At 40.1% G+C, this 14,493-nt stretch overlaps 1 protein-coding gene across 1 annotated transcript in view; it reads right to left on the bottom strand.

Moving 5' to 3' along the window:
• Window positions 1-2,267: 2,267 nt before the first annotated feature.
• Window positions 2,268-14,493, bottom strand: part of TMEM255A (transmembrane protein 255A) — a 77,059-nt gene continuing 64,833 nt past the window's right edge. The window contains exon 10 of the mRNA XM_036304308.1: window positions 2,268-2,442. Within this exon, the coding sequence (XP_036160201.1) occupies window positions 2,437-2,442 (6 nt within the window). The 3' untranslated portion in view covers window positions 2,268-2,436. The remainder of the gene's footprint in view (window positions 2,443-14,493) is intronic.

Below are 14,493 nucleotides of genomic sequence, written 5' to 3'. Positions count from 1 at the left end.
AAATAAAAAGGATTTTAAAAAGTCACACTAGGTATTTAAAGAATTGTTTATGGAAATATTTAGCATCAATATTTGTAACTTACTTCCAATACCTCAGCAAAAAAGCCTATATTTGAAAAAAATGTCAAAATACTAAAAATTGTTAAAATCAAGGTGATATTTATGGTATTATACTTATACTATTCTCTTTACTTTTCTGAATGTCTGGGTATATTCATGATGGAAAGAGAGAAAACCCTATGTGTGTTTGGGGGTATGCTTTCCAGGAGCTCAGTGTAATGGAGGAGGCAGAGGTGAAGAGATAAATAGAATCTGGAGTGATAGGGGGAAGCCTGGGGCACTCCAGGCCTACAGAGGAGTCTCAAAATCAGGCTGATTTGGAGAGGGTGGTTAAGGAATTGTTGGCCAGGCAAAGGTGACCTTTAAGCTAATGTGTTTTAACATCAGTTCTATTACAAAAGTAATGCATGCCCATTGTTGAAATGAGTAAGCCAAGCCGCATGCAGGGAGAGACTGGCATTGCAGGCAGATGGACTCTCTGTATCAAGTAACAACATCAAGAGAAAAAACATGGAATATTGAGGAGACAGAAAGTAGTTCTCAAGCTACAGAGGATGCTCTGAGATAAAGTGAGATGGTATATGTGGCCCAGCCAGTGTGGCTCGGTGGGAACCAAGAGGTCACAGTTCAATTCCCGGTCAGGGCACTTGCACAGGTTGCAGGCTTGGTCCCTAGTGTGGGGCATGCGGGAGGCAGCCAATCAAAGATTCTCATCATTGATGTTTCTATCTCTCTCTCTCTCTCCCTCTCCCTCTCCCTTCCTCTCTGAAATCAATAAAACTATATTAAAAGAAAATTTAAAAATCAAAAAGAAAGAGAGGGTAATATAATTAGAGCAGATCAGTCAAAGTCTGAACTTTACCCTGAAGGCCATGCAGAGCTACTGAATGAAGCATTCAGTAGAGGACTGGCATGCTCAGTGCTTTAAGAAAGTCCAGTCTTCCAACAATGAGGAAGAAAAGTGACAATGGAGGCCAGGAAACCCAGGTAATATGAGAGGAAAGGGCAACTTTGTGTAATGTGTCCCCAAAGGACATACCCTCTGTCAATCATCAGCCAGGACTGGGCACCAAAAAAGTGGCTTTTTGATGTGTCACCCCACAGAGGTATTTTCCTTCCTTAAATCAGCTCCCAGCCTGAAGGGGGACCTTTATGTATAACCTTTTGAAAATTGCACAAAGGTTCCCACTGAGTGTGAGAATTACACAAAAGAGCTGCTCCACTGGGCTGATGCAGCCCTGTATGGCTTGGTTTGGCATCACACGCCTTGCAGCCCAACCCCAATTTGGTTCAGTGCCACGGGCCTTGTATAACTACACACAAACAATCACACTGCTTAGGTCTGAATCCAAAATGTGTGACCTTGAGGGCGGTACTTTAAGCTGCTCTGTGCCTCCCTTTCCCCATCTCTAAGATGTACCCTACAGTTACTGTGTGGATTAATTAGCAAGCATTTAGTAGGGTGCTGGGCACAAAGTCACTAAGTGTTAAAAAAACTCTTGATTATTATTATTGTTTTAAGAACCTACTTCTGAAATAAACTTTAAGAAGTAAAAGTAGTTTTGAAGTGAGGCTTGCAGAATGATGTTGACTTTCTTACCACTGGAGTTTGTTTCAGAATCAGAGTCACTGTTGCTACTGTCAGAATACTTCTTGTGTTTTCTTTTGGATGATTTTTTCTTTCTCCTTTTCTTGGACCTTTCTTTTGAATGACTAGACTTCTTCTTCTTTTCTTCTACATAAAATACAAATAAAAACTAACTTCTAAAGAAGTATTTCTGAGTATCAATTTTATTATATTTGAAATACTGTCAAGGCAAAGATGATGGGTAAACTGAGTAAAAGCAAAGTTTAATGTTCAATTATTTACAAACTTATTTTAACTCCCCAATATAAAAAGCTCTGCTCTGGCCAGGTGGCTCATTTGGCTGGAGCCTCATCCAGTACACATTCCCAGTCAGGGCACATACCTAAGTTTCGTGATGGATCCCAGTTTGGGGAACATACAGGTGGCAATGGATCAATGTTTCACTTTCTCTCTCTCTCTCAAAAACAAATCAATAAATCCCTGGCTGGTATGGCTCAATTGGTTGGGCATCATCCCTTGCACGGAGAGGTGGGCTGGTTTGATTCCCAGTCAGGCCATAAGCCTGTATTGGGGACTCTATCCCCAGTAGGGGGCGTGTGAGAGGCAGCTGATTGATGTTGCACTCTTCTTTCTCTCTCTCCAAAAATCAATAAACTATTCTTTAAAAAATACATATCAATAAGAACATATCCTCGGGTGAGGATTTTTTAAAAAGTGTTCTGAATTTTAAAAATATCTTCTGAAGTGGTGCTTTTCGTTGAATCTTCATCCTCTACTGTGTATGTTCATCAGAGCTGAATTTAAAGAAGATGGTTATAAAAATTAGAAATATAAACCATGGAATATAAAAACGTAAAATTAAAATATTTCAGTAATGACATTGACTGCCCAAGAACCTTTAAAAGCAAACACTGGAATAACTTTGTAAGAATACAGTTCAATAGTCTACCACCTTCATAATAATATAATTATTTACACTTGCATAACGCTTTAGAGCAGGGGTCCTCAAACTATGGCCCGCAGGCCACATGCAAATACAAATATTGTATTTGTTCCCATTTTGGTTTTTTACTTCAAAATAAGATATGTGCAGTGTGCATTGGAATTTGTTCATATATATTTTTTTAAACTATAGTCCGGCCCTCCAATAGTCTGAGGGACAGTGAACTGGCCCCCTGTTTAAAAAGTTTGAGGACTCCTGCTTTAGAGTTTACAAAGTGCTATTCAAACTGACAGCAGCATGTAAGATTAATATTTTCAGAAGAAGCCTCAGAACAAATGTAGGGAACCATAAGGAAAGATTAAAGAAAGTAGATATAAGAAGAGCAAGAAGAACCTCACACAGAACAGTACAAACACATTTCATTCTGCTGTAGAAAGTTCTGAAAATAAGTTATTAAAATTCTATAACAGTTTAAAAATGGTATTTTTATATCTTATAATCTTTTCCTCTGGGGATCGAATTTGGAATAACTTAGGCATCACTTGGAAAATTATTTTTTTAAAAAAATATATTTTTATTGATTTCAAAGAGGAAGGGAAAGGGAAAAAGAGAAATATCAACGACGAGAGCCCGAAACCAGGGCATATGCCCTGCCTAGGAATTGAACCATGGGCTCCTGGTTCATAGGTTGATGCTCACCAATGAGCCACACAGGCCAGGCTGAAAAGTTATTTTTAGGGTTCCTTCTAACTCGAATTCTATTTCAGGTTGTTATAAGGATATCTGTAAGAACAAGTTTCTGATAATAATGCTTTATCACCCTGTCACAAATTACAAAGTTTACGTGTGAAGTACATTTTCTCAACTCAACCTAAAGTAGAAACAGCAGCTTATGAATAGCACCAAAGAGAAAAGAAATAAGTAAAAAGAAGCATTAAGACTTCAGATATATTAGATATAGGAAAGTTAAGTAAACAAAACCATACTAGTACATTCATTGTTAAAATACCTTTGTAATGCTAACATCTGGCATGCAGTCTACCATTGGGTTAGTTAAGAAAAAATAATTCAAAATAATATATATGTATTTTTGTTGTTAATCCTCACCTGCACATATTTTCCCATTGATTTTTTAGAGAGAGTGGGAGGGAATGAGAGAGAGAGAGAGAGAGAGAGAGAGAGAGAGAGAGAGAGAGACATTGATGTAGAGAGATTGGTTGCCTCCCGCAAGTGACTAGGCCTAGGTACATGGCCTTGACTGGAACTGAACCCAGAAATGGGCCTTTCAGTCCATGGGCCGATGCCCTATCCACTAAGCCAAACCGGCCAGGGCTAAATGTATTATTTGCTTTAACACTGAACCCTTTTATGAATAAGAAATTAGCACTCTGGCCAAAACCGGTTTGGCTCAGTGGATGGAGCATCGGCCTGCGGACTGAAGGGTCCCGGGTTCGATTCCGGTCAAGGGCATGTACCTTGGTTGCAGGCATATCCCCGGTGGGGGATGTGCAGGAGGCAGCTGATCAATGTTTCTCTCTCATCGATGTTTCTAGCTCTCTATCTCTCTCCCTTCCTCTCTGTAAAAAAATCAATAATATATATATATATATATATATATATATATATATATATATATATAAAGAATTCCTTAAAAAAAAAAAAGAAATTAGCACTCTGGATTATAATTTAAAGAGAACAATTAGCATGGTAAAATCCACTGGCAGCATGTTTTAATTCTTAGGTTATGTTTCATGTTTTTAAAACTTTAGGGATATAAAAGAATAAGTCACACGAAATAAGAAAAATGTGAGATGTACTTAAAGCTCTTTACTTAATATAAAATTTAACAATAGATTCTGGACTTAACAAGTGTTATAAAATTTTAAAAATATTTTTAAAGAAATTACTCTGATTCAGGATAGTATTAGTCAGCTAGGGCTGCCATAATAAAATACCACAGACTGGGTGGTTAAACAACAGAAATTATTTGCTCGCAGTTCTGGAGGTTAGAAGTTGAAGATTAAGGTACCATCAAGGTTGGTTTCTAGTGAGACCTCTCTTCCTGGCTTATAGGCTCTTGCCTTCTCCCTGTGACCTCCTGTGGTCTTTCCTCTGTGCACTCCTGTTGGGCATGGGGGTGGGGAGGAGAGATATCTCTGGTGTCTCTTCCTTTTCTAATAAGTCCTTTCAAGTCAGGGCCCATCCTTATGCCATCATTTAGCCTAATTACCTCCTTAAAGACCCTATGATCAAATAGTCACTTTGAGGGCTAGACTTCAAAATATTAATTTGGGGGTAAGGGGTTCACATTCAGTCTATAACAAGATTCTTTGGAGAAAGTCCTCATACTTCAGGAACTCTCAATTCTTCAATCCTCTCTCACTTAATCTCTCAGAATATATAGGCACGTCAATAACTCAATGGCTGAATTCTGTTTTATCCGTGTGTGTGCGCGCGTGCGTGAAATTCAATATATCCAGTTAAGTCCAAGTATCTCTTCTCATTTTAAACTTTGATAAAACTTGGTATAAATGTAAACTCAACATTTAGGATTTGATGTTCTGATACCAAATGGTACAGACTACAGACAGCCTGAGAGGCTGGGCCAGAAATGCAGCCTGGGAGCCTATCAAGTGCATCCTTTCTGTCACCGGCATGACATAGCTGCCAACTGCCCATGTGACAGAAACAGTTTTACATTGGGAAATAACTGCATTTATTTGCACACATTTATAAAATAAAATAAAAAAGTCTGTTTCCGTTTGGTTAAAACTTTAGTTTTCAGAAACCCAGGAATTAGTAAAAAATGAAGCACTAGAAAATAAACGGAGCTCTGAAAAAAAAGTTCCATGTAACAAAAATTAAATTCTATGAAATTCATTCAGGGTTTCCTTCCTGTTTTTTCCTTTAATTCCTTTATATTTGTCATTTTTTTGTTTTCATTTTTGCAGTTACTCATAAACTGAAAACAAACAACAGGGTCTCAATTTCCCAAAGTTTAGCTATGTCTATATTTGTGTTTTTTAAATCTTTACCAAGTAAATATATGTGGTTTCATTGTTTGAATAAATTTATTTTTACTTCTTTATTCAGGGAAAAAGATACAACTGTGCAAGGTTGGAATGCAATGTCTCCCACTTCAAGAAGCAGGCAATCTCCTCCCCCACATCTCTATTCCCCTTGTCTCCTGCAGTCTGCTCTGCAAATGGGCTCCTTGGCCTAGTGCTCTGGTCCCTGCCACCTGTGATTACGCATTGCTTGAGGCCCTAAGGAAGCATCCTGGTGGCCAGCTCACCAAAGCCAACGCAGGGGCTCCCATCCTTAGTGGCCACCACCAGGCACAAGATTTCTAGAGGCACTAGGCTCTTTTGAGGGCCCTCACCCCTCTTCCTTTATCCCCTCTCCCCCTCCCCACCTCACCCCATAGACTAGGCAGGCTTCAGCAAATAGAAACAATTGGGTTCTTTTTTTGTCAAAACAGCAAAACACCAAAAAGGTGTTGAGGGAGGCCTGCTCTTTAATATCCAAGCCACAGGAGAGCTTTCCTGACACCCTGTAACCACAACCTCTTGCCTTTTACCAAGTGGAAAATAAACAAAAAGCAGCCGGAAAAAGAAAAGAAAGAAAAAGAGAAGTAGACAATCTAAAAGTAAACATAAGTAAACATGCAAATAATAGTTCTTCTAATATATGAGTGTAGGGGCCAATGGAGCCTGCCAGACTGTAAAGACACACAGTCCTTAAGGTGTAAAGCATCAAATTAAGGCCCACTACTATGTGCTGCCTAGAATTCTGGGGAAACCAGTAGGGCATCCAATGGCCTAACAACAAATTTCCCTCCCCACTTTGCTCCTGCCTATAGGTCCCCTAGACAAACAACCCTCTTTATCAAAAGATACAGTTCCAGATATGCCTGGGTAGTGAGTCTGAGTACCCTGCCAGTCTGTGGATCTCATTTGTCCAGTGTCAAGTATCCTGTGTTCAGCCTCCCCATAACTCTAAGGAGGACATCCATTCCTCTCTCACCAACAGGGTGAGTAGGAGACCATTAAAATGGTCCCTGCTGCTAACTGGTTTCATCTGTACCCTTAAGATAAATTATTTTCTACATGCACAAATGCAAATTTCATCCAAGCTGTTCTTACCTCTTTTGGTTAAGATTCTAAAATAAGAAGCTGTTTCGCCCTGGCTGCCAGTGTGGCTCAGTTGGTTGGAGTGTCGTCCTGTACACTGAAAAATTTTGGGTTCAATTCCCAGTCACATCGATGTTTCTTTCTCTCTCCCTTTCCCTCTCTAAAAAAATAAAAATAAATCAATAAGTTTATCTTCAGGTGAGGATTTAAAGAAAAAGAAGCGGTTTTGTTTTTGTGATCACGGTATCTCCCCTGCCAGGTAAGTATGCGGTTTTGTTTTTGATTGACAGACTGGGGGCACCTTTTTGAAACATTTAACTTGGAGAGGTAGGTCTCCACTATAACTCAGAGGACTGTTTTTACATTTCTACTCCCAGGCATGAAATCATAATAGCTAACACGGAATGTGTATTATGTTCCAGGTATTAAATCATCACAACACTAAAAATGTTCGTATTATTTTTATCCCCTTTTTATAAGAAATGAGTTTAAGGAACTTACCCAATGTTTTGACTTTGTTAAATTAGCATTTGTTAAGTGGATGGTGAGCCAAAGTTCAACAACAGACCACAAGTGTAATTGAAATAGAGTAGTTTATTACTCACAGGTCTGGAAGGACATACACAGCATGCCTGGACAGTCCACATAGGGAGGTCAAGACAGAATACAAATAAAGACGACAGGACTTGGGGCACATGCCTTTATTAAGGTCTGTGGGTGGAGTACTTTAGGGTTCCTGGGCTAGGTCCAGATCAGTCCATTTAAAACAAAAGAGTGAGGTTTTGCTAAACCCCAGGGTGTCTTATCTAAGATGCCATATAGCACACAGATGCTAGGAGGCAGGGGAGACTGTTGATCACAAGGGCTGCTGGGGAAGTCATATCAGGAACGTACATTTGCTTGTGACTGTGTGTGCTGCTATGTAGGGTATGTGCTTGCATGAGGGGGATAGTGCCGATGTAAGGTCCCTGCAAGCCACTTGGCTGAACAAAATGGATGCTGAGGCAGTAATATCATGGAATAACTTAGCTCAGTGGTTCTCAACCTTGGCTGCACATTAGAATCACCTGGGAATCTTTTTAAAATCCTGATTTCTGGGCCTCATCCTCCGGAAATTCTGTTTCTTTGCTACTAATGTTGTGGCCCCACCCCATAACAAAGAAACAGAATTTCCGGAGGATGAGGCCCAGAAATCAGGATTTTAAAAAGATTCCCAGGTGATTCTAATGTGCAGCCAAGGTTGAGAACCACTGGATTAGCTAAACTCTCCCCGCACTGGTATTAAGTGGCAAAGCAGGGCTTCAAACTCAAGCAGTCATAATCCTTCGACTATACTCCTTCTCACTGTGCTTTATTACATCTCACTGCTGGAAGAAAACACACACCATCAAGACATGTCCCAGCTGTTGTAATTTCAACCTACCCCTCAATGCCTGGAATGTTTTTAAATTTCTCATTTTTTAAAAACACATTCAAGGCACTTAGTATGCTACCTGACACGTTCAGTAAACATTAGAAATGAATACTTACACAGAAATATTGTAACTCTTTCCTTCTCCTTCTTAAACTAATTTTCCACTCCAATACTCAGTTTCAATAGAGGAAAACTGATCTCACCCTCCCCTCATTCCTCGAGGTCAAGATAGAGACCACTTAACAAGACCCTTTTCAAGGGAGATTCCTCTGCAATTTAGCACATCACTTTCCCCACATTGAGCTAACCATGGCTTGGAGGAAGGTTTTTCTACTTTCCAATTTCAACCCTTAACTTCAATCCTTCCCAACACCCTACAAAGATTTTCCACTTACACATCCTGTTATCATCTCCAACAGATCAATATATATTGGACAAGCAATGGTTGAGCTCTTATTAAGTGACTAGAGTCCCAATGCATGAAATTCCTGCAGGAGTAGGCCTTCCTTCCCCTGGCTGCCAACACCGGCTTCCCTCCGGCCGCTGGCAGGGAGGCAGGGACCCAGGACCTGGGCTTCCCTCGCAGCCCTGGCTTTGTCTGTAAGGCTGTCTGGAAGAACGTCCAGTCTAATTAGCATATTATGCTTTTATTATTATAGATAAGAACAGCGAATTCTGTGATGAATAACTCACATAACTCCTCCTTCCCACTCAGTATGGTGGAAAACAGAAATTTGTTCAAATAACACAAAGCACATAAATGCTATACATAGGTCTGGGAGCCTTGGCCATATTAGCTACAAGACCAGAGGTGGAAGGGGGTGGGCGTGTGAAGAGAGCTCAGGGCACTGTCTGAAGGGGCCCGAGGATGAGTGAGAATTAAGGGAGAAAAAGGCCAAAAAGGGGGCTACCATGGGTAGACTGAAGAAAAAATGAAAATAGGCGCAAGGAAGGTAGAAGGAAGCAAAATGCAAATGGTCAAAAGCAGGGTGAAAGATGGAGACTCAGAAAGCAGGGGTGAGCTCCTCAGATCAAAAGCGCGCAGTTCCCACCCACTCCTCCCTGCCCGTGTCCAGCAGCCTAAGCCAGGGCTTGTTGCCCGCGACAGGCAGCCAAGGAGGCAAAAGCGATCCGGCGCCTAGCTCAGCTCTGGAGAACCGTACCTTGAGCTGGAGCAGTGGGGCGGGTTTCCGGGACCTTGGCGGAGGCCACCCAGCTGATGCCCAAGACTACTCGGGTCCCCTGACCGAGAGCTGGGTCCCCCCACCCCCACTCCCCGAACGAGCCGCCTCGCTGCGCCCCAGGCTCTAGGAACTGCAAGGCTTCCCCTTGGAGCCCGAGGCCTGCCTTCCGCCCCGCACAGGCTCGAGCGCCAAGCACCAGCGCCATCCTTGTTGCAAAATAGGTACCACTTTACAGAGCCTAGGAACCCGCCTAACTCCCAGACCGCGCCACTGCGCAACCTCCCAAAGCTGGGAGACCGTGGAAACCTTCCGGGTACATCCGCAAAACCCTTCCCCAGGCTTACGTGGCCTGCGGCGGACGTGAAAGGAGTGTGGGTAATCGTGTGAACAAGCCTCCGTTACAATTGGTTCCGGGCATCCTTGTGGTTCCCCATGGGTCCCCTGACAGGTCCAGATTGGACCAGAGACCATGTCTTTCTCAGCCTTGTACTGGAAGTAACTAAAGGGAAGAATGACAGGCCACATGATATATTTCAGAGTGGTCCTATCAACAATAGAGTCAATTCTGCTTGTATTTCAAGTGCTTCTGTGCGTTACATATTCTATACTATTGTGTACTGTGTTTCATATATGTGTATGTATATATGTATGTATAAATAATAGATGTATAAATAATAAGTGTAAATAAAATATGTGTGTGCATATATACATATAGAAAGAATACGGGTGGGACAAAAATAGGTTTACAGTTTGTATAGAAAATAACACAATAATTAATAAATGATAATATAAGAATAAACTTTCACGTACTCACAGCTGTAAACCTACTTTTGCCCCACCCTATACATAGGAATGGCTAAAATATAATTAGGTAGTTATAGGCAGATTTTCAACTGCCTGGAAGGTCGGTGCCCCTAACCACCACCCCCACATTGTTCAAGGGTCAACTGTACATATTTTTAAGTCTATCTGGAATTAAAAGAAAAATCTAAATGGGATAAGAAGAAAATGCACAAAGTATTCAAACTATTTCCTAAGCAGCTGACAGTGTGTTTTATTGTCAGATTTAGCAAAAGGAAATAATGCAGTAGGTCCACTTACATTTGAATTTCAGATACACAACAAATAATGTTTTAGTACAAGTATGTCCCATAAATAATAATACAAATGGTATTTGCATGGCTCTTTCCCTTAGTTTATTCCATTCTCTGCTCATACATCATCTTTTCAGAGAGGCGGTCCCTGACCACACTATCTGCAATGGCACCCTCATCATTCTCTGTCCCTTTACACTGTTTAATTTTCTTCAAACACTCATTCCTGTCTGATGTTATATATTTAGGTAATATATACACATATGTTTAGTGTATGTCTCTCCCCTTTTTAAAAAATATATTTGTATTGATTTCAGATAGGAAAGAAGAGGAGAGAGACACACACAGAAACATCAATGATGTGACAGAATCAATGATTGCTGCCTCCCTTCAGAATCTGAGTTTCATGGACTGAGACTTCATTTTGATGATGACTGTATCCACAGTGCCTACAACATTGCCGGGCACAAAGTAGGTACTAAATTATATGTATTTAATGAACAAATGAATGGATTTTTGTGTCAGTCAGTGTTAATAGTAATTTCATTCTGTCACATATTCATAATCAACCTTGCTGTTTGGTCTTAGTCCTCCATTTAAATAGATTGGCTCACTGCAAAATGTCCATTCTTAATTCTTTCTTTTGATTCATTTCTTATTTGATTTCATCTTGTCAAATAATTTTTATAACGAACTCATGGGTATTATAGTCCCTCATTTTCTCTATATTTGAAATATGAAACTGTTACAGAATAGTAAGAAGCTAGGAAAATTCCAGGACAAACGGAACAGGGAAACTGAGACATAAACAGCAGTTTGTGGCCACCTAGTAAATCCTATCTTCCCTAAGTGGTCTGCTCTGCTTACCTACAAAAGTTCATTTCCTAACCATTGGATCCCCTTTAATTACAAATAATTTTTAATTTTAGTTTAGTTTTTGCTGAGATAGGGGTGAGTGACATGGACAGAAGGGAAGAGAAGCTTCCTGTGCTTTGAATTAACAGATTTTCATCATACTTCATTTAAGGTTCCACACTTTTAAGGTCTTTTCATGAAAGAAACCAAAAGGCAAGGCAATCCTGGGGGCAGCTGTAGTGCTGATCATACTGGTGCAAAAGAAGTTGTAGTGAGTGTGTCTTCCAATTGAAATCTGAGTGGTAACCAAAACCCATTTGATATCAAGTGTGGCAGTTACTGCCATTGTGATCTGTATTTCAAAGTTAAGTCCTTTTAGTTTTAGTCAATTTAGCTACTTAAAGGTAAACAGATCCTAAACTTTCAAGATGTACTTTGTTCTAATACCATATGATTTGATTTATATGTGGTATCTAAAGAACAAAATAAATGAACAAACAAAATAGAAACAGACTTATTGACAAAGGACAGACTGATGGTTGCCAGAGTGGAGGCGGGTTGGAGGACTGGGTGAAAGAGGTGAAGGGATTAAGAAGTACAAATTGGTCCTGACCGGTTTGGCTCAGTGGATAGACTGAAGGGTCCCAGGTTTGATTCCCGTCAAGGGCATGTACCTTGGTTGCGGGCACATCCCCAGTAGGGAGTGTGCAGAAAGCAGCTGAATCGATGTTTCTCTCTCATTGATGTTTCTAACTCTCTATCCCTCTCCTTCTCCCTTCCTCTCTGTAAAAAAAAATCAATAAAATATATATTTTTAAAAAGAAGTACAAATTGGCAGTTACAAATTAGTCATGAAAATATAACTTATAGCATAGGGAATATAGTCAATAATATTGCCATAACTATATATGCCAGGTTGGTCCTAAAAATATTGGGGGAAACACTTCGTAAAGTATATGATTGTCTAATCACTATGCTGTACACCTGAAACCAATACAAAATAATATAGAGTGTAAACTGTAATTGAAAAAATAATATTTAAAGTTCTTAAAAAAGATGTACTTTAAAAAAAGATGTACTTTGTCCTATTTTCTAATATTTTTTGCTACTAAATTTTGAGGGAGAATGACTCAAAAATGGTCATTAATCTGCTAACTAATTTTGTTAAGTACTCAGTTGCCAGGCAAATACTACCATCTCTTTTAGTTTCTTTTATAACAACGCACTCCTACTTCCCATGAAATGTATTTATATTAAACAATGAAACTTTCATAATTTTAAATCCTAGTTTAACAAAACCAGTCTATATATATAAAAGGCTAATATGCTAACTGTCCGACTGTTTGACCATTTGACCGCTAGCTATAATGCACACTGACCACCAGGGGCAGACACTCAATGCACAGGCATGGAAACATGGAACAGACTGATGAATCTCAGAGGGAAGGGGGGAGAGGGGAGGGCAGGAAGAAATTAACCAAAGATCTTACATGCATACTAGAGGCCCGGTGCACAGATTTGTGCACCAGTGGCGTCCCTCAGCCTGGCCTGTGCCCTCTCACAATCCAGGATCCCTCGGGGGATGTCGGACTGCTGGTTTCAGCCCGATCACCACAGGCCAGGCTGAGAGACCCTACCGGTGCATGAATCTGTGCACCAGGCCTCTAGTGATGTAATAAGTCTCACATAGTTTGTTTTCCCACAATATAACATCTTGGAGAAGTAATCAAGTAATTTCATGTGACTTTCTTATTTCCATGTGAAAATACAACTGTATCACACTATTTTAATGCTTTACTATGTGGCTTTACTTTATTGAAGAGAATATAGAATAGATTGGGGATGGATAGATGGGGATATCCTTATCTGATTTAATGTTGAAGAAAATTAGATATAGTTAGATCTGTTTTATCCTGATGAATATTTTCAGTAATGTTTGTTGGAAAGAAGCACAGAGATTCCGGCTGAAAGGTAAATAGGTGCAAATTCAAGTTTTTGGAAACAGATGCAATACTATCCTATACATATTTTTTTAAAGAAAATTATACCCATGAGTCCTTTCATTGTCAAAGAAAAAAACCTACTATTTTGGTTCCTTAGTTGAATATGATCATTAACCAACCAAAAGGGAAATATTTTGCTCTCCAAACACCAGTCCTGTTGCTTATTCATCATGGTACTCAGTTGGAAGTGTATTATGAGAGGATTTAAAAAAATTACCACAACTATCCATAGCCAGTTTGGCTCAGTGGATAGAGCATCACCTGCTGACTGAAGGGTCCCCCCTGGGTTCGACTCCAGTCAAGGGCATGTATCTTGGTTGCAGGCTCCTCCCTGGCCCAGGGCCCTGGTCGAGGTGTGTGCAGGAGGCAACCAACCAATTGATGTATCGCTCTCACATCAATGCTTCTCTCTCTGTCTCTCCCCCTCCCACTCTCTTTAAAAACCAATGGAAAAATATCCTCAGGTGAGGATTTAAAAAAAATTACCACAACTCATTCATTCATGAAACAATTACTGAACACCTACTATGCAACTGACACTAAAGCCCTCTGAGTAGGAAATGCTATGTAAATAAAAATAATAAATAATGCAAGTGTTAATATTATTCATCATTCAAGGTACAGCTCGAATGTTAGCATTCAATATACTATTCCCTTCTCTGTATTCTATACCTTGTACAAACACTTTGGTCCATGTTCAGGTATCTATCTACTGAGCTCTTTGAAAAGGTAGAGACTTGGCTTATTCATGTTTGTATTCTACAGAACCTAGCATAAGATTTGGTACAGATCAAACAAGGTGGTCAGTAAACGACAGTTGGAATGTTACTGTAATGTAGTTATTATCCTACAACTTGAATTATCATAAGTTGATGAAATCTATTTGATTTTATTTATTCAGATTATATTTCAAGGTGGTTTATCATCTAAGAAACAGTCTAATAGAGCAGTTCCAAACTTGCTGAAATGAAACCCGGATAGCCTCTCAAAGTTTTTATGCCTTAGATGCTTAAACTGAATTTAGATGAAAGCGTCTAGCTTCCCTTGCATCCCTAAGGCTCCTCATGACTACATTACCCTATCTTTCCCTTTCCTTTTTCCCACCCTTTCGCCCTCCGGAAAGGGCTGAACGTTCCAAGGGCTTCCCAGGCTTCCTCTGCCCCCTTACGGAAGGAGCCGAAGACTGAGAGAGAGGAGCCAGAGCGGCCCGCCTGCAGCA

The sequence above is a fragment of the Myotis myotis genome, unplaced genomic scaffold (genome assembly GCF_014108235.1).
Source record: "Myotis myotis isolate mMyoMyo1 unplaced genomic scaffold, mMyoMyo1.p scaffold_m19_p_4, whole genome shotgun sequence".
Taxonomy (NCBI): domain Eukaryota; kingdom Metazoa; phylum Chordata; class Mammalia; order Chiroptera; family Vespertilionidae; genus Myotis; species Myotis myotis.
This window is presented reverse-complemented; position numbering and strand designations above follow the sequence as displayed.